Raw genomic sequence first — 24,611 nt, forward strand, 5'->3', positions numbered from 1 at the left:
AAAGTGCAAGTTGATAGACCAAGGCAAAAGAGTTTACCTAGGCAGGGTGTAAGCACAGATGCACAGTTCTTGAGGACAACAGGAGGTACCCCATCAGTCCCATATGCCTTGTTAGTAATGAGGCCAGTGATGACAGAAAATACATCAGTTGAAGAAATTTTAATGTCAACCATTAGGAAGTCAGAGGGGGGAAGTGATGGAGGAACAGCACCGGAATCATCTAAGGTGGAACTGAAGGAGAAAGTCTAAGCAGAGAGTTCTGCTTTATCAGCGGAAGAAATTACAACACAGCCATCAGAACGGAAAAGAGGAGGGAAAGATGATGAGGTAAAGTTATTAGAAATGTTTTTGGCAAGGTACCAGAAGGAGCAGGAAGAATTCGAGTTGAAGAGTTCAGATGATTTAGTATGAATGAAATTATTTTTAGCAAAGCAAAGAACAGACAGCACGATTACAGGCAGAAACATTAAAGAGATAAGATTCAGGAGTCAATTGGCTCTGGTACCTTTTGTAGGCCTTCTTGTTGTAGACAGCATTAAAACAAGCGTGATTAAACCAAGGTTTTCCTTTGCACTAGTCAGAGGATACGAGAAAGGAATGTATCTTTCCATGTCCAAGAGAATAACCTCCTTAATGTGCAAGGCACACTCAGATGGCACCCGGCCATGGAAGCCATATTCATTCCAGGGAAAATCAAAAAGTACTCTAAGAGCCTCCCATTCCGCAGCTCCAAAGTGCCACAGCCGCCGCTTCTTTGGAGGTTCCATGGGCCTAATTGGAGCAGTAGGACAGGTTAAGTTGATTAGGTTGTGATCAGAGGAGCCCAACAGAGAAGAAAGGTTTACAGTGTGAGCAGAAGGATTAGTTGTATGGAAGAGCTCAAGTATGTTGGAACACTCTCCAAGGCAGTCAGCGATATGGGTAGGATGCTGTACAAGCTGCTTTAGGTCATTAACCCCCTCTCAGATCATAAGTTTTCTGTAAGTTTGTGGAACATGATCAGAAAAAAATCCCATGAGGGCCACCTGGACCTGCACACAAAGGAAGACATTCCTTTCAGTTTTATTTGCCCAGAAACTGGTTATACAGAATTGGTATAAATTGTATACCATCATCTTTGCTGATGTTTATACTATCATTATCATCATCATCATCATCCAGACTTTCTTTCTCACCCAAGGCCAGGGTGAGGAGTAGCAATGTCCAGACAGCCCAAACTTTGCCCAGTCCAATTGGCCACACTTCCATTCACTCATCATTCAAGCCCGTAGAATCCTGGCTCTATCGGATACGCCAAAAACATTCGCCACATTCTGTAGCTTCACATAAACATATCCGATTGAGTCAGTCCAGATGCTATCACGTTAAAAAGGTGTGCCAAATCACTGATCATGCACTTCTCACAACATTCATCCAGCCAGCATGATCTCTTGTCAGTTCCCTAGCCTCACTGACTTCCAAACCTTTCTTCCACACACACTCATCCACCATATCTCTCCACCTTCTCCTTGGCCTACCTCACCTCCACCCTTCTTCAGATTCACTCAGATATACTGTATCTTTTTCACCACTCTGTTGTACTCCATTCTCTCCACATGACCATACCATCTCGACTCTCTTCAATTCTGGTGTCCACCGACTTACTCCACATCTTTCGCAAATCACATCATTTCATATCCTATCCACCCTCTGTACTCCACTTACATTCCACAGCAGTCTCATCTCCACTGCTCTTACTCTTGACTTTTCATTTTCATGCCACACCATAGTCTCACATCCATATGTCAAAGTTGGCACTAACACCCTTCATGTAAGCCTCGTGCAGCTGCAGCACTCAAGCCTCTGTTTCTCATCAAGGCCTTCATTGCACGAGCTACTTTTCTTCCTTGTGTCACTCTGCTTTCAACTTCTTTTGCACATGATCCTCTCTTTTCTATCACTGTACCCAGGTATTTGAACTTTGTCACCAGTTCCAGTCTCTCTCCATTCACTATAACATTGCACTGCAAGTCACCTTATCTCTCAGCAACTACCACTTCACTCTCTTCTACATTTACTGTCAAGGCACGACGCTCACAAACATCAGCAAAACTCTGCACTAGCCTACCAAGTTCTTGTCTGGTACTTTCAAGCAGTACTGCATCATCAGCATACTGTACAACAAATTTGAGATATTCCATCCATCACCATTCATTACCAGTGCCATCCCTGTCTCCATTACTCATGTTTTTACTTCTCTCATCACCCCATCCATTTATATGTTGAACAACCATGGGGCCCTCACAGAACCTTGTCGCACACCTACACCGATCGTGAACCATTCACTTAGATGCCCATTAACCCTTACACATGCTTCATTACCATCATAAAAACTTTTGACATCACCTAGAAGCTTACCATCTGCACCGTACATGTGCAAAACTTTCCACGGTCCTTCTCTGTCCACTTTGTCATATGCTTTTTCCAAATCCATGAGTGCCATAAACACCTTATGGTCCTTTTCACAAGCCTTCTTTGCTATCTGTCTCACTGCAAATATTTGATCCACACATCCTCTGCCACTCCTAAAGGCACCCTGTTCATCACTCACTAGGACTTCTGATATCCCTCTTACTTTCTATATAATAATTCTTCCATATACCTTCCCTACCACACTCAGTAAACTTATGCCACAATAAATCTCTTAGTCACTTGCTAATCTTAATTTTTGTACAGGGGTATAATCTCAGCATTTTTCCACTCTGCAGGCACAATTTCACTCATCCATGCCTTCTGACATATCTCCAACAAGCACTTCATTCCACTCTGTCCACTACACTTAGCATCTCTGAATACACCTCATCAACCCCAGCTTCTTTCCCATTTTTTAGCCGCTTCACAGCACTCTTCACATGTGCGAGTGTCACGTCTCCTGGCACTGCATTCCTTCTTTGCACCCCCAAAACCAATCATGTTTACAGCCGCTCTGCTCTCTCTATGCCCATTCATCAGGTTTTCAAAATATTCTTTCCATCTGGTCCTTACTTCATCCACATGGGTTAATAATCTACCACCTACATCCTTCACACCATCACATTTCTTTCCGCTTTCACTTCTACATTTCCACACCTCTTTCCAGACTAACTTCCTATTTTCAGAGTAGTTTGCATTCATTATTCTTCCTAGATCATCATTTACCTCCTTCTTTTTCCTCTTCATTAGTCTCTTTACATACTTCTTGCTCTTAGTATATCCAGTTCTTATTTCAACTGAACCCCTGTCCTGTAACCACTTTAGCCACTTCATTTTTCCTCCACCACTCTCTTAACGTCCTCATCCCACCATGCTGTACCTTTCTTCTTTGTTGTTACTCCTCCCACACCAAACACCGTTTTAGCATTCCTAACTAAGCAATCCCTATATGCATTCTACAGGCCGTCCAGATCCATTTCAATTCAATTTACTGATTCTAATTCCTCCTCTACTTTGGTCCTATAATCATCTGCCATTTCTTTGATCCTCAGCTTCTCAACTTTCAGTCTTTCTCCCTGACTGCTCCTCTCTCTCCTGGTCCACCTCACTCCTTTCAGCTTGATCTTGCATACCACAATCATATGATCTGACAGACCTCCACATCGTCCTCTCACAGCCCTCTCATTAGCAGTCATTCCCATCATCGACCTTTCTACGAGCACGTAATCAATCAGGCATCTTTCAGTACGATCCCTGTTCCCTCTATACCATGTGTTTGTGCATCTTTGTGTTTGAAATACGAGTTACAAATACACAGCCTCCTCTCCTGACACATATCCTTTAGTTATTTCCCATTATCATTTTCTTCTGGTACTCCATAACAACCCATTATGTCATCCTCAGGACCAGTGCCTACTCTTTCATTCATATCACCCGTTGTGATCAGTTTATAGCTCCTGGGCATTTCTCCCACTACTTCATCCAGCTCATCCCAAATCCTGCCTTTTTCTCTCTCACTCATGTCCTCACACGGTGCATATGGTACAATCACTGCCACTTTCACCTTCTCAAAACTTGAACTTGACATACATACACCTCAAGCTAACACATTTGTAGTCTTTCATTCCATTCTGCCACACCTCATTCATCAACAAAGCAACTCCTTCCTTGCATCTTCCTCGCCCATTCATTCCCGATCTTACACATTTCACACCCTCCCACTTCACACCCTTTCATCTTCGTTTCACACAGCGCCATAACGGCATATCTCACACTCTTGAACACATTTACCGCTTCCACCATCTTGCTCTCCTCATTCACACCTCTCACATTCCACATGGCCATGTGAATCTACCCATATTGGTTGGGTCTCTGGGCAGGTATTGGGCCCTCCGAGTCTCTCTGAAATGACTGCCATGATTAAGTGATTTTGGATAGGGGAATCTGGGGGACACTTAACCCTACGAGAAACTCCGGTTATATGGTTACCACCCAGTGTAGTAAATGGTTTCCTGGGTACAGGAAACCATTTGGCTTGTCACTTAGCGAAGAGATCATATGGCATCTCTACATTGAGTAAGTGGATGATGGGCACCCCCATCCACCACTTACTACATAATATACTATACAATAAGCTAATAAAAACACACAAAATTGATGAATGAAAGTACCAAAATGCAGTGAGATTAATGTTGTTCAACAGTGAAAATAACTTTCCAACACCCTAGTGCAAAATTATGCCTGCACCATTCAAGAGTTAAGCATATGTCTAGATGCAGAATTTCACAAGCTTTCTTGTGATGTTGTCAGAATTCCAGTACAACCAATAGTTTTCAAGTAAATCACCAAGTATCTCACACACACACACACACACACACACACACACACACACACACACACACACACACACACACACACACACACACTCGCACGCACGCACGCACACACGCATGCACGCACCAAAAACCGAGAGTCGACTGTGTGAGGGTGTTGGCCATGAAATAGACGTCCTCCCCTATGATGCACCAAAGATTGATGCACTTCATGTTAAAACAATTTTTAGTGAATATTTTTGTCCAAAATTGCCTAATCAGTATCCCTTCAGACCAACACTGATAGTGTGTCAAAGTGAGTAATCTGTTACTCTTTAGCCTAACACCATTTTGATTCATTTTCCATCATCGTGCTCAAAGGGGTTAAGGATAGAAAAGATGTAGGCTTGTTCACCCGATGGATCAGTGAAAGGAGGGGAGAGCCAAAGGTGGTGGTGAACAATGAAATCTCCTAGAATGGAGAATTCAGAGAAGAGCAAAATGGATAGGATGTGTTCCATCTTAGAAGTAAGACAGTCGAAGAATTTGTCATAGTTAGTAGAATTAGGGGTTAAGTAAACAGCATAGATATATTAAGTCAGAGAATGACATGAAAACCAAAGCCAGTGAGTAGAGAATTCAGAGGATTCATGTTCAGGATCACAAGTGCAAGATATGTCGTTGTGTACATATACACAACAGCCACCTTTGGCTTTGAAATGAGTATAGAGAAAAAGTAGGAGGATGCAGAGAATGGTTTGCTATCAGTTGCCTCAGACAGCTGAGTTTCTGTTAGGAAGAGAAGGTGAGGTTTAGAGAAGGAGAGGTGGTGTTCAACAGAGAGAAAGTTAGAGGAAAGGCTGTGAATGTTGCAAAAATGAAGAAGTGAGTCAGACAGTGGTTCCAGGCATCTCACTGGGTTGTCACCAGAAGAGGGGCAGATGGTGGGGGCATTTATGGTCCCTCCCAGTTAGGGACTCTGACACTTGATCACAGGACGCCATTTTGTTGAATTTTGAACAGGAAGTGTAGTGTGTAACATGCATGTAGTTTGGTGATGACAGTCATAGGAATTTGTATTGGAAAGCATGCTGGCCTACTCTCTGTGTTATTGAAACACTTGATAAAGTTCAGCAAAGGGGGATGCTCAGGAGCTAGTCCTGAGGGCTGATGGAATGGGAGCTCCAGCTCTCCCTGTCATCAGCTTACCATCCACCTTGGGAGTACCACCCAATATTCCTATTACCAGTGGTAATAGGAATATATTTCATTATTGCCAGTCAGTCAATAGCCAGCCCTTTAAAATTACCATTTTGTAGTCTGAAAAAATATAATGAATCCACTTTCAGCAAAGATTGGCTTCCAACTGACAGATTTGGTTCAACCTATCTGTAGAGTGGAGAGCAACATATGTTCAACTACAAGACTATGGCAAAAAAAATAAGAAATAAGATAGGGTTTTATATTTCTGACTCAGATGTTATATAAAAGTCTGTCTATCTATAGTCAGATGCCATAATCCTGTAAGGGTGACAGTGCTAGGAGGTAACAGGTGTTGTTATTTCCAGTTCTGATGATTTACTTAATTTTCATGACACAGATTCATGGTTTTATAATACAGTAAAGTACCCATTTAAGTTTATAGTAATTGCCTCACCACTATGTTCAGGCAAAGACGAAACACACAATTGTACCAAAAGATAACAAAATTAATTTTTGAAAACAGCATGAGATGCATGTTAACAAAGCAAAAGTAACCTAATAAGCAATCCTTGAGAGCATTGCATATCCTCTCTTATGCATCAAAAACATAAAGCATAGTACTAGAGCTAGCAGGAATATTCCAGAATAAGAGAACAAATTCATGAGATTACATGTGTCAGATAGAAAAATCATAAAGTCAGATAATATATTTAAACTGTGGCAGCTTGGGTAAAGATTGAAGAACAGAAATAATTCACCTTCCACGTAAAAAAGTTAAAATTTATATAATATAACATCATTTATATCAGATTACTAGTGCAGAAGGGAGAAAAGTGAGCAGATGGAGAGAACACTTTAAGGAATTGGTGAACATAGAGAATGAAAGTCATGCAAGTATAAGTGGCAGGGGAATGCCTAGGAGAAGGAGGGATGTGAGAAGAGAGGAAGAAATCAGCAGGATGGAAGTTGTGGAAGCAGTGTAGGAAATCAAAATGTGGAAAGCCCATGGAATTGATGGAGTGTGTGGTGAAATGCTGAAGTATGGGGGAGAGATAGTAGTAGAATGGATGTGGAAGATGTGTAGATTGATGAGGGAGGAAGGTAGAGTCCTGGAAGATTGGAAGTCAGGTATAATTATTCCCTTGTACAAAGGAAAAGGGGAAAAAGAAGTGTGTGGTAATCATAGGGGCATTTGTCTTCTTAGTGTAGTAGGAAAAGTATATGGTAGGATACTTATTGACAGAGTTGGGAAAATAACAGAGGAATTAGTTAAAGAAGAACAGGGAGGTTTTAGGAGTGGAAGAGGTTTTGTCGATAAGATATTCATTCTTAGATCTTTAGTGGAAAAGTTTCTAGAGAAGGGAAAGAAGTTGTATGCAGACCTCATGGATTTGGAGCAAGCATATGACAGGGTGGATAGACAAGGAATGTGGGAAGTATTAAGAATATATGGAGTAGATGAGAAGTTGCTGAAGGCTGTGAAGAGTATGCATGAGGGTGCTAAGGCTGCAGTAGTGTGGATAGTGAACTGAGCGAATTTTTCTGTTTGAAGGTTGGATTAAAACAAGGATGTCATGTCTCCACGGATGTTCAGTCTATATATGGATGGGGTTATAAAAGAGATGCAAGGTAGGGCAGTGGATGTTGAAGCAGCCCTAGTGAGAAAGGGCAGTGTTTGGAAACTCCCTATACTGTCATTTGGAGATTATACTGTGTTGTTAAGTGAAGACGAAGGGAAGCTGCAGCAGGGCTTAGTGAATGAGTTTGGGAGAGTGTGTAAGAAACGGAATCTAAAAGTGAATGGAGGGAAGAGTAAAGTTACGATCTTTGAGAGAAGTGAAGTCAGTGAATGTACAGTGAGGTTGGATGAGGAGGAAATGGAAAATGTGAGTGCATTTAAGTACTTGGGTAGTGTGATGAGTAAGGATGGAAGTTTAGAGGGTGAAGTGCTTGAAAGGGTACAACAGGGAAGAAAGGTTGCTGGTTCCTTGAAAGCAGTGATAAGAAACAGGAAAGTGAGCATGGAAGTGAAAAAGTTACTACATGACAGTATTGTGATACCAACTCAAACATATGAAAGTGAAGCTTGGACCTTGTTGGAGTGACACGAGTCAAGAGTGAGAGCAGTGAAAATCAGTCTTTTGAGAGAAACATGTGGAGTCACATGGAGAGATAGATTGACAAATAAAAGAAGTGAAGGAACATTGTGGTGTGGATGTGGATGTGATAGGAAGTGTTAGGAGGAATTCACTGAGGTGGTTTGGCCATGTGGAGAGGATGGAGAGTGAGAGACTGACAAGGAGACTGTATGTGAGTGAGGTGGAGGGGGGGAGAGGGAGGGGGAGGCTAAGGATGAGATGGAGGGATGGAGTGGAGAGGTATATGAGAGAGGTGTATGAGTTGGGAGAAGGGCAATGAAATGGCAGGGGACAGAGCGACATGGAGGCGATTTGTTTGTGGCCACCACTTATGGGGTAAAGGCATCTGGCAATAGATAGATAGAATTTTATTTCTCACATCTGGCTCCAATCATGAATCTTATCCAGGTCTTCTTCCAGCCTTTTAAAGTCATCCTCAACTTCTGCTGTCCTTAAGATCCTTGCATCATCAGCAAACAGACATGCATAACTCTTCATTCCATCTACCATATCGTTTACGTATATCAGGGACATTACTGGTAGTAACACCAAGCCCTGTGGGACTCCACATGTTACTTCCATCCATCCAGACGTCCTGTCCTTTATTACTGTACTTACCTGGTTGTGATATACAGGAAATGAGTTATGCTTGTTTGGTCCCATCTCTGTTTCTCAATAAGTCAAATTTTGCTTTAAACTCATTTAAGTTTTTAGACTGGACAATCTCTTTGTCCAGGCTGTTCCACAGGTCTTTGCATCTATAAGGAAAACTATATTTCTTGATATCCTTCAAGCAGCTTGGCTTCTTCAGTTTCATTCCGTGTCCTCTTGTTACTCTCGTATCCCATGCAAACAGATCTTCTCTGTCAATTTTTTTTACTCCCATCATGGCCCTGAACACTGTAATCATGTCGCCCTTCTTTCTCCTTTTGTTTAAGGAAGGCAAATCCAGTTTTTCCAGCCTCTCTCAGTACGACAGATCCACCAGGCAGGGGACCATCTTGGTTGCTGTTCTTTGTATTCTCTCAATCTTGTTTATATCTTTCTTATTGTGTGGGGACCACACAACTGCTGCATATTCTAACCTGGGGTTGATCATGGCCACTATTAATTTTTTCATCATCTCCTCATCCATGTAATGAAATGCTACTCTTAGGTTAGTCAAAAGTTTATCCATCACTCTAACTGTCTTGTTAATGTCTTTTTCAGGTGACAAACTATCCTGGACCAGCACTCCCAAATCTTTCTCTTCTCTCGCTTTTGTGATTGGTTCATTACCCATCAAATAATTCGGTGATGGTCTCTAGGTACTTTTACCCATTTCCAATATTTTACATTTTTTGCGTTGAATTTCATTCCCCACATCCGGCTTCAATCATGTATCCTATCCAGATCCTCCTGCAGCATTTTACAGTCTTCCTTAACTTCTACTTTCCTCAAGATCTTTGCATCATCAGCAAACAGACTTGCATAACTGTTCATTCCATCAGGAACATAACTGGCGCTAACACTGAGCCCTGTGGGACTCCACTTGTTACTTCCCTCCATCCAGACAGCCTGTCATGTATTAATGTCCTCATTTGTCTGTCTCTCAAAAAGTCTGTCATCCATTCCAGGAGGTTTCCCTACCTTGTCGAATGCCTTCACCAAATCTAAATAACACACAATCCACCCAACCGTCTCTCTCCTGTAGCACGTCAGTCGCTCTTGAGTAAAAGCTCAGTAAATTGGAAACAAATGACCTTCCACTTCTGAACCCAAACTGATTTTCATCTCTTCCAGATATTTTATCCATCTGTCTTTCAGGATTCTCTCGCACAATTTTGCAACCATGCTGGTCAGAGACACTGGTCTATAATTCAGGGGTTCTTCCCAGTTTCCTCCCTTTAAATTGGTATCACATTCCCTCTCTTCCATTCCCGAGGCACTTTCCTCTCTTCCAGAAAATTACACAATTAAACTGTGAATCTTATCTGCCAGTTGTTCTCTGCATTCGTTCAGTACCCAATTAGAGATTCCATCTAGTCATGGGGCTTTCCTTACATCTTGAGTTTCCAGTAATTTATACACTTCCTGCACTTCCACTTTTAGATCCTTTATCAGTACATTTCTAGTCACTCCCTCCCCCTCCACAAAATCCTTTTCATTAGTGACAACTGATTGGAAACATTTGTTCATTATTTCAGCTTGCATTGCTGCATCTTTATAGACGTCTCCTTCTACTTTCAGTTTGATGATTCCTTCCTTTTGTTTCAATTTGCCATTGACAAATCTATAAAACAATTTGGGTTCTTCCGTACATTTGTCAATTATACCTTTTTCAAAGTTCCTTTCTTCCTTTCTATATATTCTTGTATATTCATTTCTAGTTCTTTTATATTCTTCTTTTGTTCTGTTATTACCTGTCTTTCTCCAGTTATTCCATGCCATGTCCCTCTCTTTTCTTGTTGTCATACACCTTCTTTTAAACCACTCCTTTTTCCTGTTTTCTTTCCCACTTACTCTTGGCACATATTTTTCCACTCCTGATTTATAGAGGTCTAGAAAGAGATCCCACTTCCTCTGTGTCTCTCATGTTTCTCTGAATTTTCTTCATTCTGCATTTTCGAAAAATTTTCTAGTAAAGGTTGCTCTCCCAAAGTTGTAGCTTCCCTACCTATAAAGCTCATCGCTTGGCACCACATTCCCTGCCATCGTCTGGAACTCAGTGACCACATGATCACTTTTTCCTATAGGACAGAGATATTTCAAAGTTTCAGTTACGTCAGGTTCTTTGGTTAGCAGTAAATCTAATCTTACTGGTGTGTCATCACCTCGGAATCGTGTCTCTTCGTTGACCCTGTGTGTCATTACATTATTCAGTGCTGTATTTAACAATATGGTGCCCCACGAATCTTCACTGCCTTCTGAGTCCCATTCCTCCCAGTTCACCTCCATACAATTAAAATCACCCATTAAGAGTATACAGTATTGTTGCTTTACTTAATCATTTTCTGTAGATAACTAACCCTGTCTGACAGCATCTGGTATTCATCGTCATTCCATACTCTTGTCTTAGGGGGAACATATACTTCTGCCATATCTCTTTTGCCATTCTCTCCAGTTTCTAATTTCATATTTATCACTTCTGACCTACCCTCTCCCATTTCCATAGTATCCACATTTACGTTGTTCTTCACTGTTATCATCACTCTTCCCGTTTTTTCTTTTCTGTCTCTTCTCCACAGTTTGTATTTACCATCTTCCATATGGATATCAGCATCCTCTCTTAACTTGGTCTCTACAAAGTAACATCTGGTTCATGTACCCTTAAGAAGTTGATTTCTAACCTTGCCGATATTAAACCATCAACATTAATATATGCCACTTTCAAACTTTTTTCGTTGTTTTTTATACCCTCGTCTCTCCTTCTCTACGTCGGTACCACTTCCCCCATTTCTGGTCCATAACTGTCCAATAAAACATCGTCTTCTCTTCCTCTGTTCTCTGTTCGTTTTTTTGCCTTAGCCTCCTTTACTAACTCCTTTATTTTAGCTCTTTCTTCCTCATTTGCATCTCTCTTTATTCAAACATTTTTGAACCCCATTCTCTCTGATAATCTTCATGTTCTACTGATAATTTCATTTGCCATTACCTGGGACTTAAACTTTACCTTAAGTGGCCTCGCCCCTCCTTCCTCGTACTTTCCTAACCTAAACACTTCTTCAGTCTCTTCTTGAGCTTTGTTGTTACCCTCCATAACTACTGATATTATCTCTTTAACCATACTCAGTTCTTCTCTTTCTCTTTCTGATCTTATTGTCATATTTTTTTCTTTTACTCCTGAAATTATTACACATTTTTTCTTAGCTACATCCTTGACCAAAGATTTTCTACTTCTCAGTACCCTAACCACTTCCTTCTCCACCTTTTTGTTGCTTTGTTGTTCTATAATCTCTTTCACATTTACATTTCCTTCTTCCTGAATTTTCTTCCACCCCTTGTGTTACTCCTTGCTTTCCTTAATGTGCTTATCTTGCATCCTTGATTTTGATTCATACTCATCTGGCTACCTTTTGATCCTGTCCCTTTCTTCTTCCAATCACTTATTTTCCCTCTTGAGCTGTTTTATTTCATTTGAGGCAGATTCGTTACTCAATTTTAATTCTGTGGCGACCATCATCCACTCACATGATGTAGTGCTGCCTACTTCTTCCTTAGCCTTTATCATTCTTTTTGTGTGCCTGCCCTCCTCGCTTCCTATTTCTCCCATCTTTCCTGTCACTTCTTATTGCTTTTCTTTCCATTACAGGTGGCTTTACATTGAGTGACAAGCCAAATGGTTTCCTGTAAGCCAAGAAACCATTTACAATGCTGGGTGGTAACCATATAACCAAACCATATGTGCTCCCTACGTGTCAGCAAGTGGGTTGGTGAAGGGTTAGTACCCCTCCCTGTAAAACAAATAACTCAGATTCAAATGGCCACCCCTTACAGGATTATGGCTTCTGGCAATAGATAGATAGATAGAACTTCTCTTTCTTGTTCATCACTGCGTATACAAACTTCTATCTATCTATCTATCTATTGCCAGATGCCATAATCCTATAAGGGGTGGCCATTTGACTTTGAGTTATTTGTTTTACAGGGAGGGGCACCAACCCTCCACCAACCCACTTGTTGACGCGTAGGGAGCACATATGGTTTGGTTATATGGATACCACCCAGCATTGTAAATGGTTTCTTGGCTTACAGGAAACCATTTGGCTTGTCACTCAATGTAAAGCCACCTGTAAAGGAAAGAAAAGCAATAAGAAGTGACAGGAAAGATGGGAGAAATAGGAAGAGGGGAGGGCAGGCACAGAAAAAGATAAAGGCTAAGGAAGAAGTAGGCAGCACTATGTCAAGTGAGTGGATGGTGGTCTTAACAGTTTATTCTGCAAAACTTTGATCTCTTTCTCCTTTTCTAAGGTCCATTCCTGCAACTCTCTAATTACTGCCCATACCTTTTTTAACTCCTGGACATTCCTTGACGCCATTTTCTCTACTTCTGCTACTCTTGCTTGGTTCAGCTTAGTACTTCCTTTTCCCATATCTTCGTCAGAAAAGCCCGCAAATTCCCCTTCACCAGTTGTAAACAGAGAACACTCCTTCTCCGCCATGATGCAACCATATGGAAACTTTATATTTCCACTGTATCTTTTAGTCTTTATGACCGAAACCTGCGGGGTTTTTTTTTACTAAAGTCCAACGGGACTGCCACTCACGCACTCATTCACATGATTACAATAGGTTGGTCTCCTTTTCGCCGCTGATTCAGCAATTATTTCCCCACGATCCAGGAAGAGCTCCGTCTCTGTCAGCGACCTGTGTGTGTGTGTGTGTGTGTGTGTGTGTCTCCCAATGGCCACGCGACATTCGACGTTCAGAAGAGAGGTGGACAGCCGCTGTCACCAAACATTTACTCGTGGCTTGTGGTCTGTGTTTGATGGTGGTGGCGGTTGGGAAAGACTTAGCCCGGTGGCTGCGTGACATTGGACATTCGGTGGGGATGTGTACAGACAGTTTGACACCGCTTGCTGGTTATGGTCGTATTACTCAGGTGCTGGAGTTCGTTGGGAGTGATCGGATGAGCTCGCAACTTTGACCATTCAGTACAGGGTCGGATGGACATTTTAGCTCTGGTTGTGGGTTACAGACTACTTCCCGCTCATGGCCTGAGCCCAGCGACCACAATACCGAATGTTTGAACATGTCGGCTGGCCGGGCGAAGTTCTCGGGGACTTTTACTTCTGGATAATAGCAAGTAAATTTGGATAATGGTTTAATAGAGCCAAGGTCCAGTGTCGAGATAATAAACACTTCCGGGTACTAAGCATCCGGATCATTGAGGGACTACTGTATATATATTTATATATGTATATACAGTATACAGTATTTTATGAACTCCACTTCTTTGTGTTTATCATCAGACTACAGCTCTTGCCTTTTTTTTTTTTTTTTTTTTTTTTTTTTTTTTTTAGCCCTTCAAGAATCTTCATCCCTTTCCTTTACTGCTTTATTTGCTGACAATACAGTAATCCCTTGATTATCCACTGTAATAAGACCATCAATGTATCCGGATATTGACGAAATTCGGATACAGAGCAATACCTTACCAACCTATACCCAGTCTATACCCTGCTTATTCCCTACATAGCCTATAGCCTGTGTACAGTACCCTTCCTAATTGTGGCAGTGTTCTTCAGTCTTTCAGTTATTTAAACATCAAAACATACATGGGAGTATCCAATATATTGCTATGGGGGAGGCGGTGGCTCAATTGGTAGAGAGATGGCCCGCAGTCCTAACGGACCCAGGATCGAATCTCGGCTGGGGCTGGGAACAGTTTAAGGATTTGAATTTCATTAAATCAGGCTTTACTGATCTACCAGAAGACCTGCCGACATGTCATAAAAATACCCCCGCTAATACCAATACGCCAGTCCTGTAAGAGACAGCCCTAGCATGTATTCAATATGGACGGTGGGTGTTAACGCCGAAGTGGTGACATGTAGAGGTGTATGGTATGTAGGAGGACTGCTGGGCCTTGATAGCAGGCTGTGAAGCCTATGACCAGAGTCAGACACAAAAAAGTAAATAAATAAATAAAAAAATACTAAGAAAACAGTGCATAAACAACAAAACTCCACAAATACCCTACCGATATGTACAGTACCCCTCCTATTTGTGGCAGTATTCTTCGGTCTTTCAGTTATTTAGACATCAAAACACACATGAAAATATCCAGTATAATGCTAGACACTAAGAAAACAATGCATAAACAACAATTATCCACAAATAAATAAATGACGAAGATGAAGGTTGCAAAAAGAATTTTAATAAAGTACAGTACTGTACTTACCACCCAGTGAACAGCAGATAGGCGTCATAAGTTTCTAGCCTCTAGTTGGTGTACGTTAATCCCATGTGGTCTAGTGGCTAACACAGTCACTAGTGGTGGTCATATCAGTACCAAAATATTGATACAGTACGTCCAATACTAACTGTTTATATGCAAGTTTTGATACTGATGGCTAGGTATTGATTACTATGAGTACTAATATAGGCTTTGCAAATATCTGAAAACATATTTTCAAAAATACTGTACTGTTTTTTTAGGAGGTGATGATTTTAAGTTTTATTACTGCACTGAATGGCAGTTTTGCTGTTCATGTTCCCCTAAAATAGTGGCAGTATAATTATTTTAACCCAGACTGAACCCATTTAATAATTTTAATAAATTTTTAGGTACAGTAGTTCATCGAACTGAAAAAGTATTAATTAAGAAATTACCTAGTTATCAGTATTAGTAATCAATACCACCAATACTGGCCAACAAAGTACAGTAATCAGTATCATATCTAAATTTAATCATTGGTATCATCCATCACTGTAGTCGCAGCACACAACTCTGAGGTTGTAATTATCGTACCCTGGCAACCTACCTGTTAGCAGTGCGTCCAATTTCATATCATACACGAATCACATTATGATACACAAGTATATTACATATGAATATTATTATACATGAACACATTATACATGAATCACACGTGTATCGTATTATACAAGAAATCGGTCGCACTGTCGATGGATAGGTTTCCAGGGCACGATAATTACAACCTCAGCATTGCGCGCCACGATTATAATGATCACATAACAGATGTCGGAAAACTCCTCCGCCAACCATTGGAGCTATACAATGAGTGGTGGGGTTGTATGGTAACTGCCACTGAACACAGTGATGCCATGTCTTTGCTGGCCAGCCAGGTGACTTTGACCATTCGATATGGAGGCAGACAGCCATGTCAGCTCAGTTGGTGGGTTACATTCTTTTACCAGCACGTGGCTCGGCTCGAGGGGGGGGGGGCAGCCAACTTTGACCATTCAGTATGGAGGCAGACAGCCATTTCTGCTCAGCTGGTGGGTTACGTTCTTTTACCAGCACGTGGCTCGGCTCGAAAGGGGAGCCAGGCGACTCTAACCATTTGATAGTGAAGCAGACAGCCATTTCTGCTTTGCTTGTGGGTTAGGGTCTGTGTTACACGTGCATGGCTGTTAGCTACAAGTGATCCAGGAGGCCAGGGGACTTTGACTGTTCAGTGAGAAGGCAGACGGCCATATTTGCTGAGCTTATGGGTTAGGATCTGTATTACTCGCACACAGCTGTTAGTTCCAAGTGATCCGGGAGGCTGGAGGACTTTGACCATACAGTTGGGAGGCAGGCAGCCATATTTGCTGAGTTTGTGGGTTAGGGTCTGTATTACTCGTGTGCAGCTGGTAGCATGCAAGTGATCCAGGTGGCCAGGGGACTTTGACCATTTGGTGAGGAGCTGGATGGCCATACTGTATTTGCAGAACTTGTGGGTTTTGGTGTATTACCCGCGCATGGCCAAAGAGGCTGGCTGGCTGCCAAACCGATTTTTTAAATTGGTAGGCTGCTTAACCGGCAATGTGAGTTTTACGCCAGGTACCCCTTTTTTGGATAAGGGCTAAGGCGTTGCCCCTGGGCAGAGGACTTTGGTTTGGAGCGTGTAGCATTTTATGACCAGATGTCCTTCCTGATGTCTACCAATGACCCATGGGTGGATTCGATCCTCCGACCCTTCGGTCAGAGCGGAGCACTCTAACCCACTGAGCCATGGCTAAATTTTTTGTATGGATACAAATAAATCCGGATACAGATATAGTAGAGCCATGGTCTAATGTCCGGGTACGGAGCATGTCAGATAAGGAGCGTCTGTATGATTGAGTGATTACTGTATTCACAAAAGTGGTATTGAAAATGATTATGAAGATAATGATGATGATGATAATAATGATGATGATGATGGTGGTGTAGTAGTGGAAGATGATAGTGGCATACAGCAGTAAATATTATTATAATGTTTACCACTCCTCTGCCCAACAGCTAGAGAGGCTGCAACAACTCACTTCATCTGGCATCCACCTGAAGCCAAGGGAGCGGCTTCTTGACCTACAGTGGAAGTTTGGAGGTGAGTTAGTTCAGGAGCATATCTAGGGGGGGCTACTTGGTTGCCTAGAATACCTTCATCCCTCTCCTTAATGGATGTGCCATTGAAATGTTAGTACAGTACCATGATCTCCTGGTAATCACACATGATTGGTACCAAACCTTGTATGTGACAGTGAAATTACACAATAACATAAGCACGGAACCAATGGGATTTATCCTAATTGGTTCCAGCCACCCTGCTGTTAAACCCAAATTTTTCCATTTACTGTACAAAAGTTTACACTCATTAAATACATATATTCTGTTATGGTATCAAAAACACACATAGGCGTGGTTAGGTTAACAGAAAGTGATGAAACAGGCACAATAAGGAAGAAACACATACCATAGAAAGGCCCGAGATGGTTGAAGTAAGGGGTTCTGAGGCTAGGGGATGGAGAGTTAGTAGTCTCAACCACCTGGGATTAACTCCTCAATTAGGGCCTCATCTTTGAATCCCTCAGATCCATCGGAAACCACCGATACTGTAGTCTCATTGTCAGCAGAAACCAGCTCAGGTGCACGATAACAATCATTTTAGCACAAAAATTTTTAATCACGGCACAAGTGCAGATTTTCATTTTTGTAGTGATGCAGATTTTCATTTTTGTAGTGATAATGAAAACCACTCAAACCAAATTAATGATAATCAACAGATCACAGTACAGTACAGGCAATTATCCATATATTTTTTTTTTTTTTTTTTTTTTTTTTTTTTTTTCACTGTTAATTAACCTCTGAAGCTCGGATGATGGCCATGGCCACCATAAAACAGGTGTTCTGGGCAGCTTGGATGACAGCAATACGATAGATGCTTCGTGTTTCCTGCCAGCATTTGAATTCCTGCCCATTTGCTGTGGTACCCAGTGTGTGATATAGGCATATAGGAGGCTGGTGAGCTACACTGCCAGACTTTCATGGGAGTCAGGAGGGGTAAGAGTGATGTTTTCTGAATCCAAATGGTCCGATTCACTTGGCGCCGCGAGTGGCTGCCTGACCCTTGCCATCTCCATCCATGCCTTACTTCCCACTCGTGCAGGGTAGGGGTTGAGTGATAGTTTGACTGGGAGAGACTTAGAATCGACAGCATCATTATTATCAAATGGAGAGACAACATCTGAAAGTGGGAGTTACTTCATCAAGTTTAAAGTAATGCATGCTGGCCACCCTTTACTACCCCCCAGCATCCTTCCCATTGTTTTCATGGCACCTATGCCTCACCACTTTCTCACCACCATCCACATTATCCCAGCTTGACACTTCATGGGTGTGTGGGGAAGTGTAACGTATGTAAATATGCACATCAAAATTTATAAAATAGCACAGACAGATAAGAAAAAAAGTAAAATTCAGTGAAGAGAATAAATGTTTTTCTAAAATAATGACTGATAATCATATACAGTAGTGAAGTAAGATTGAAGAAAAGATATATTTAAGCCACAGAAGATTAGGAAAACTACAAATAAGAGTTACAGTAATCAACAATCATTGCAATGAATTACTGAATCACAAGTCATTTACCGTATTAGCACAGGTATCGACAGTCTTAATTTGAAAATATAATAAGTTGTATCACCATGTAGGTTCATAAACACCTAATGATCTGAAATCTAGTCAGAATTTTTTGTTTAATTTACTCATCCATCATTCATCATCTAATCCAGTGTTGTCCCACGAGGAGCATAGGAGCCTGGGGCTAGGCAAGTTGGTCCTGACATTTAAGATGAGAGTGACCAGCCTCACTCATCCTTGAGTGACATTATGTGAGCAATAAACCCCAACCATCCCTTGGATATAAACCTGCACTGGCTTAACCCAATTGGAGCGTCTTATTAAATAAGGCGCTTCAATTGAATTCAGCTGGTTATTGACCCATATGACCAAATTATGGTGCCTGGTGATTTAGTGGGTAAATTTTACCCACTAAACCATCAGGCGCCATAATTTGATTATATGGTTACCACCCAGCGTTCCGTGGTGTACAGGAAACCATTGGGCTTGTCACTCAGTGAAGAGTCACAGTAGACAGAAGGAAGAGGGAAGAATGAAAGAATGATAGACAGAAGAGGAAGGATGGAAGAAAGGAAGGGAGGAAAGGGCAGGCACCTAAGAGCAGCACTACATCGAGTGAGTGGATGGTGAGCGCCCCCCCCTACGGTTTCGTTTTTGAAGGCTCCAACATGTTTGCATGCGTCAGCCTTGGTCACCCAATGGCGTCTCTCCACACTGCTCGATCTCTGGCAGCCTTCCTTTTCAGTCCCTTAACCCTGAGGTCACACTTAATGACCTCGTCCCAGGTCTTCTTTGATCTACCCCTTGCAGCCCCACCTCTACTATTAATGCTTCTCACTTTCTGCACCCAGTTGTCATCTCCCATCCTCTCCACATGCCCAAACCACCTCAATCTACCTCTCCTCATCACAGCACCAATACACTCAAGTCCCATCCTACCTGTCAAATCTTGCATTGTTAACCTAGCCTCCCCAGGCCTTGCACTCAGGGATGCACTGCACAGCCACCTAATCATTGTCATTTCTGTACATTTGAGCCTGGGAATATCCTCTTCATTTACTTCTTAACTCTCACTACCATACAGCATTACTCCCCTAACACATGCTGCATACAAAGATCCCTTAGCATGGAGGGAGAGCCCTCTCACTGTCAGGAGAGGCAACAGCTCCCCGAACTTCCAACCACTCCTCACCTAGCCACAGAGCTAGCTGCAGCCCCACCACCAGCAGATAACATGTCTCCCAAATAACAAAACTCTTTCACACACTCAAGAGACTCACCATCAATTTCAATCCTTTCACGCCTGACAGTCTCCGCCTGCTCTCCCCAAAACACGGCATATGTAAAATCAGCATTGTCACGCAGTTTGCCTCTAATATCACTATATCTTGTATGCACCCACTTATCACAAACACTACACAAGATGGAATTACTTCCCATGCCCTTTTGGCAAATTGCATATGGCCACTCTCCTTCTGCTTTGACAGTACCGCCACCAGCCCTAGATATCATCATTTTTGTTTTATCAAAAGTGATGATATTAACAATAAACTCAGGTTTCAGAGTGAAAATGTGCTAAAGTTAGCGGGTGTTTCCCCTATAAATCACCAACACACCTTGACGGACTTCTATTTTGCATAAATGGTGTTTAAGTTGCAAATAAATGTATTTCCGTTGTATCAATACTATATTTATGCAAAATTAGTTTGTCAAGGTGAGTTGGCAAGCTAAGGATGAAACTCTTATGCTAATTTTAGCATAAATTTGCTCTGAATCTTGATTTTTTGTTAATACAGTACAGTAAACTTTCAGTTACCGTATCCAGTGTAATTTAGCCAAGCCCTGCGCAGGTTAAAGCAAAATGCCAGATATTGCATAGTACCGCCCATCATCTCGGTATTCTGCGTCGAGCTAGATATTTTGTTACTGTCCGCTTCTCATGAGTAAAATATGAAAATTAGCCTGTAGATTTCGAGCCACAGCTCAGCCTGGAAAGCGTCGCATTGCGAGCCACAGCTCAGGCTGGGAAGTGTCATGTTGCAAGCTACAGCTCAGGCTGTGCTAACCTTTCAGTCGCCGTGCATCACTGCTAACTACAGTACCCCCACGCAAACTTATGCATGACACTACGCAAAGATGGAGAGAGAGAGATTTTTCTCACCAGATGATGCCCTGGATGTTTATCTTCAAATTTATAATTAAAAAAAAAAAAAAAAAAAAATCACTACACTCTTATACAAACTTATGCATGGCACTACACAAAGACGGAGAGAGAGAGCGTTTTTTTTTTTTTTTTTTTATTTATTTATTTTTTTTTTTACCAGATGATGCCCTGGATGTTTATCTTCAAGTTTTAACCCGGGGCTCCTATGCTTCTTATGGGGTAATGTAGGATTGGATGATGGAGGGATGGATATAATAAACAAAAACTTTTTTTTTTTTTTTTTCACCTGGAATTAAAGAAAAGTAATTGCACAATCCACTTGTTCAGCATAACATACAACAAAACAGTGAGACTGTACAGTTCTGGTTGGTTACCATTTACAAGCTGGTTGATACACCTCGAAATGAATGGATCTTGAATTTGGCTCTCTCTTGTATTTTGTTTTTCTCTTGGAGGGAACTCTTATTGCAGGCTCATGGCCTTTGGTTCCTTCTTCCTTGCATAAAAAAAAAAAAAAATCGTCGGGTATTGCATAGAACCGGCAGTAACACCCTGATTTGGCACCATATGGTGCATAATTTCACTGGATATTGCTTTAATAGAACCTAGTCAGTAGCGCCGGATATTGTGTCAGGCCAGATATTGCGACAACGGATACTGTAAGTGAGAGTTTATTGTAGTTAATTTTGTAAAAATTATCAGATTTCAGATAATTAGGTGTGTATGAACGTATATGGTGATACAAATTATATTCTTTTCAAATTAAAAGAAGCGATTTGGTGCCAGTTCAGTAAATGACTGTCGATTTGGTAATTTTTCGCACCCACCAACAATTCATGTACACCTAACCCCCACCATTTGACAGGGATGCATTCCATAAAAAGTGGTTGATTAACAAACTGATTTTTCCCATGAGATTGTTAAGAAATAGGGGGGGTTAGTTCCTGACCACCTTCATCACTCAAAAACTATTCAATAAAGATGGAAAAAATACCAATAAATATGAAAGAAAGTGATACAGATCTTTGAGGTGTTTTCTTATAGACTTACGTTCTTAAGGAAAATTATTTTAGTACTACTGTACATACATCTCGGATGATTGACATTTAATTTTTGATTAAAAAAAAGAAAATGAAGAACAAACAAAATATACCTCCATCCATCCATCATCCAATCCCACATCACCCCATGAGGAGCATAGGAGCCTGGAGCTAGGCAAGTTGGTCCTGACATTTAAGATGAGCGTGACCAGCCTCGCTCATCCCTGAGTGGCATTATGTGAGCAATAAACCCCAACCATCCCTTGGATATAAACCTTCACCAGCTCAGTCCGATTGGAGTGCCGTAATTACCCACTAAACCACCAGATGCCAAAATCTGGTTATATGGTTATCACTTAGCATAGTAAATGGTTTCCTGGTGTACAGGAAATCATTTGGCTTATCACTCAGTGTAGAGTCACCCATAGGCAGAAGGAAGAAGCAAGATTGAAGGAAAGAAAGACAGAAGAGGGAGTGTAAAGTAATCCATAGGCTGAAGGGCAAGGAAAGAATGAAGGAAAGACAGAAGAGGATGGAAGGAAAGAAGGATCGAGGAGAGGAAAGAGCAGGCACCCAAGAGCAGCATTACATTGAGTGAGTGGATGGTGAGCGCCCCCACCTACCACAACAAAATATACCTACTTTGCAGTGTTAAAGAATGCTGCCTGAATGCTTTCGATTGCGCGTTTATTGCCAAAGCTGCCGACTGGACATGATGTCACCACACCAGACAAACTTAAATGTACTCAATATAAAACCAAAAACAGCAGTGGTAGCCTTACTGGAAGTACTGAAATCTAACTGGGAAGCTTTGCCCACAGGACCCCCCAGTGATTATAACCTACCCAACCTAGTGCAAACCACAATGTGCATTCCATAAAACTGACACCAAAACAGTATGGTGCATTAAGAGCATTGGTTAATCATTGGCGCAGTCTTCACCAGGGTTACCATTTGGTATTTTTCATTACCAAGTGTGGGCCAATTTGGTAATGAAAAATTCATTTGGTAATGAATCAGCATGGTCCATTACCAGAAGGATTTTTTCAGATGTGTGAAGATACAGAGGATGGAGATGGTGGACTGTCTGCTGTCTTTGATTTATCTCCTAGTCTACCTACAGTATAGCTCGAAAATAATCAACATGCTGCTGATTATGAGGAGAGTGATTATTTTCATGTGTATTGTTATGCTATATGTTTTTAGAGTGGCTTCCCATCCTAACAACACCTAAGGTATAGCTGAGTTCCATTTCTAGACTGGAGCTTAGACACAGTGTGAGATGAACAGGGCATAAAAACACAGGGCAACTACCTTACATGTATGTTACCAAATTCTAGATATAGGGAAGCTAGACAATCTACTGGACTCTGTCCAAAGGCAAAAGCTGGAACTGGCAGGTATATATTACAGGTATCATGCATGATACCGACAGTCTCAGAAACAGAGGGACAGACACTGTACTTAAGTGAAGTTGAGATTACACTTTGTTCTAGGGCTGCATGTACTTTATGATAATTATACACATGTCCCGTGTTACAGCTGAATGGAGTAGGGTGATGGAACTGTTCATGTCTCTTATCACATTCAATAGAGTTAAGGTAATTAAACACTGTCCTGTATTCTATACGCCGATAGTCACTTTCACTTTCACTTCACGGGCATGGAAGTCACAGTCACTGTAGGGATGTGGGGCAAGGGAGCGGGCCAACCAAGAGGGGGAGGCCGACAGCTCACAGGTGGCGGCCCAGTGACGGCTGCATCCTCTCAGGTGTCCTCTCGTCGAGGGGCCACGGGACTACTCGTCGGGGCTTCGTGCTCCGGAATGGGCTATGGTCCAGTGTGGTGAAGGGCCTCGCACTGGAGGGGCTGGGTACAGGGTTTTGGCTCTCGGGACTGAGGCCAAATATCTTCTGAAGGCGCTCCTGCAGGCGCCTGGTGCGGGAAGGGAGTCGCTCCTCCTCGGGACTGGAAAGGTCGTGCCCTGGGGTACTAGGGGTGCTGTGGAGAGCCTGTCTGCTGCAGTCTCGCTCCTGCTGCTTCACCATCAGGGTAGGGTGTGGCGTTACTGGTGGCAGGTGCCCGACAGGTGCTAGTCTCCCTCTGGTGCCAGCTGGATGGAGTGCAGCCCCAGGGTCAGGATGGATCCTCTCCACCAGTTCTCTGTCAGAAGGTTCTACTGGAGGGTGCCTTGGTCTGGGGAGTTAGGGGTGGGACTTGGCCACCGGTGGGGCAGCTCGAGCAGGAGTCTTCCTCAGGTTGTGAAGTCACAGGGGGTGAGGGGCTTTTAGGGTGTCCCTCCCTGGCGCGGCTGCGGGCCTTCGTTGAGGTCCCTTGGGCAACGGGAGGAGGGTGGCTACAGGCCGTCCCTTTCCCGTCTGTGCGGCAATCAGCCGTCACCGGGGCCTGACTTCCTGACGGGACCGCAGACAAAGTGCGGCTACCAGCCATCACCGAAGTCCTATATGAGGGGCAAGATGTAGTTGAGGGGGAACTACAGGCCCTCCCCTGTTTCCTGGTCCGGCTGCTGGCTGTCACCAGTGTCGTTCCCCTCGAGGCAACTGCAGAGGGAGAGAGGGCGTACCGTTCTCTCCCTGCGTGCGGCAACCGACCGTCACAGGTCCTGCAGGGACGGGTGGGCAGCACTATGAGTGGCTGCTGGCCGTCTCTTACAGGTGCGGCTACCAGCTGTCACGGTTGCACGGCTACAGGCCGTTGCTTTTAGTGTGCGGCTAGTGGCCGTCACTGGGATGC

At 42.5% G+C, this 24,611-nt stretch overlaps 1 protein-coding gene across 2 annotated transcripts in view; it reads left to right on the forward strand.

Annotated features, from left to right (window-relative positions):
- The window catches only part of LOC145404839 (COMM domain-containing protein 7-like), a 106,824-nt gene that overhangs the window by 63,123 nt on the left and 19,090 nt on the right, over nucleotides 1-24,611 (forward strand). For both annotated transcript variants that reach the window (XM_080276337.1, XM_080276338.1), the window contains one exon: nucleotides 17,037-17,121. In XM_080276337.1, coding sequence (XP_080132463.1) covers nucleotides 17,037-17,121 — 85 coding nt within the window. The remainder of the gene's footprint in view (nucleotides 1-17,036; nucleotides 17,122-24,611) is intronic.

This window comes from Coenobita brevimanus, chromosome 65, assembly GCF_032717465.1.
Source record: "Coenobita brevimanus isolate Jiangsu-jjx chromosome 65, ASM3271746v2, whole genome shotgun sequence".
In the NCBI taxonomy this organism is placed as follows: Eukaryota; Metazoa; Arthropoda; class Malacostraca; order Decapoda; family Coenobitidae; genus Coenobita; species Coenobita brevimanus.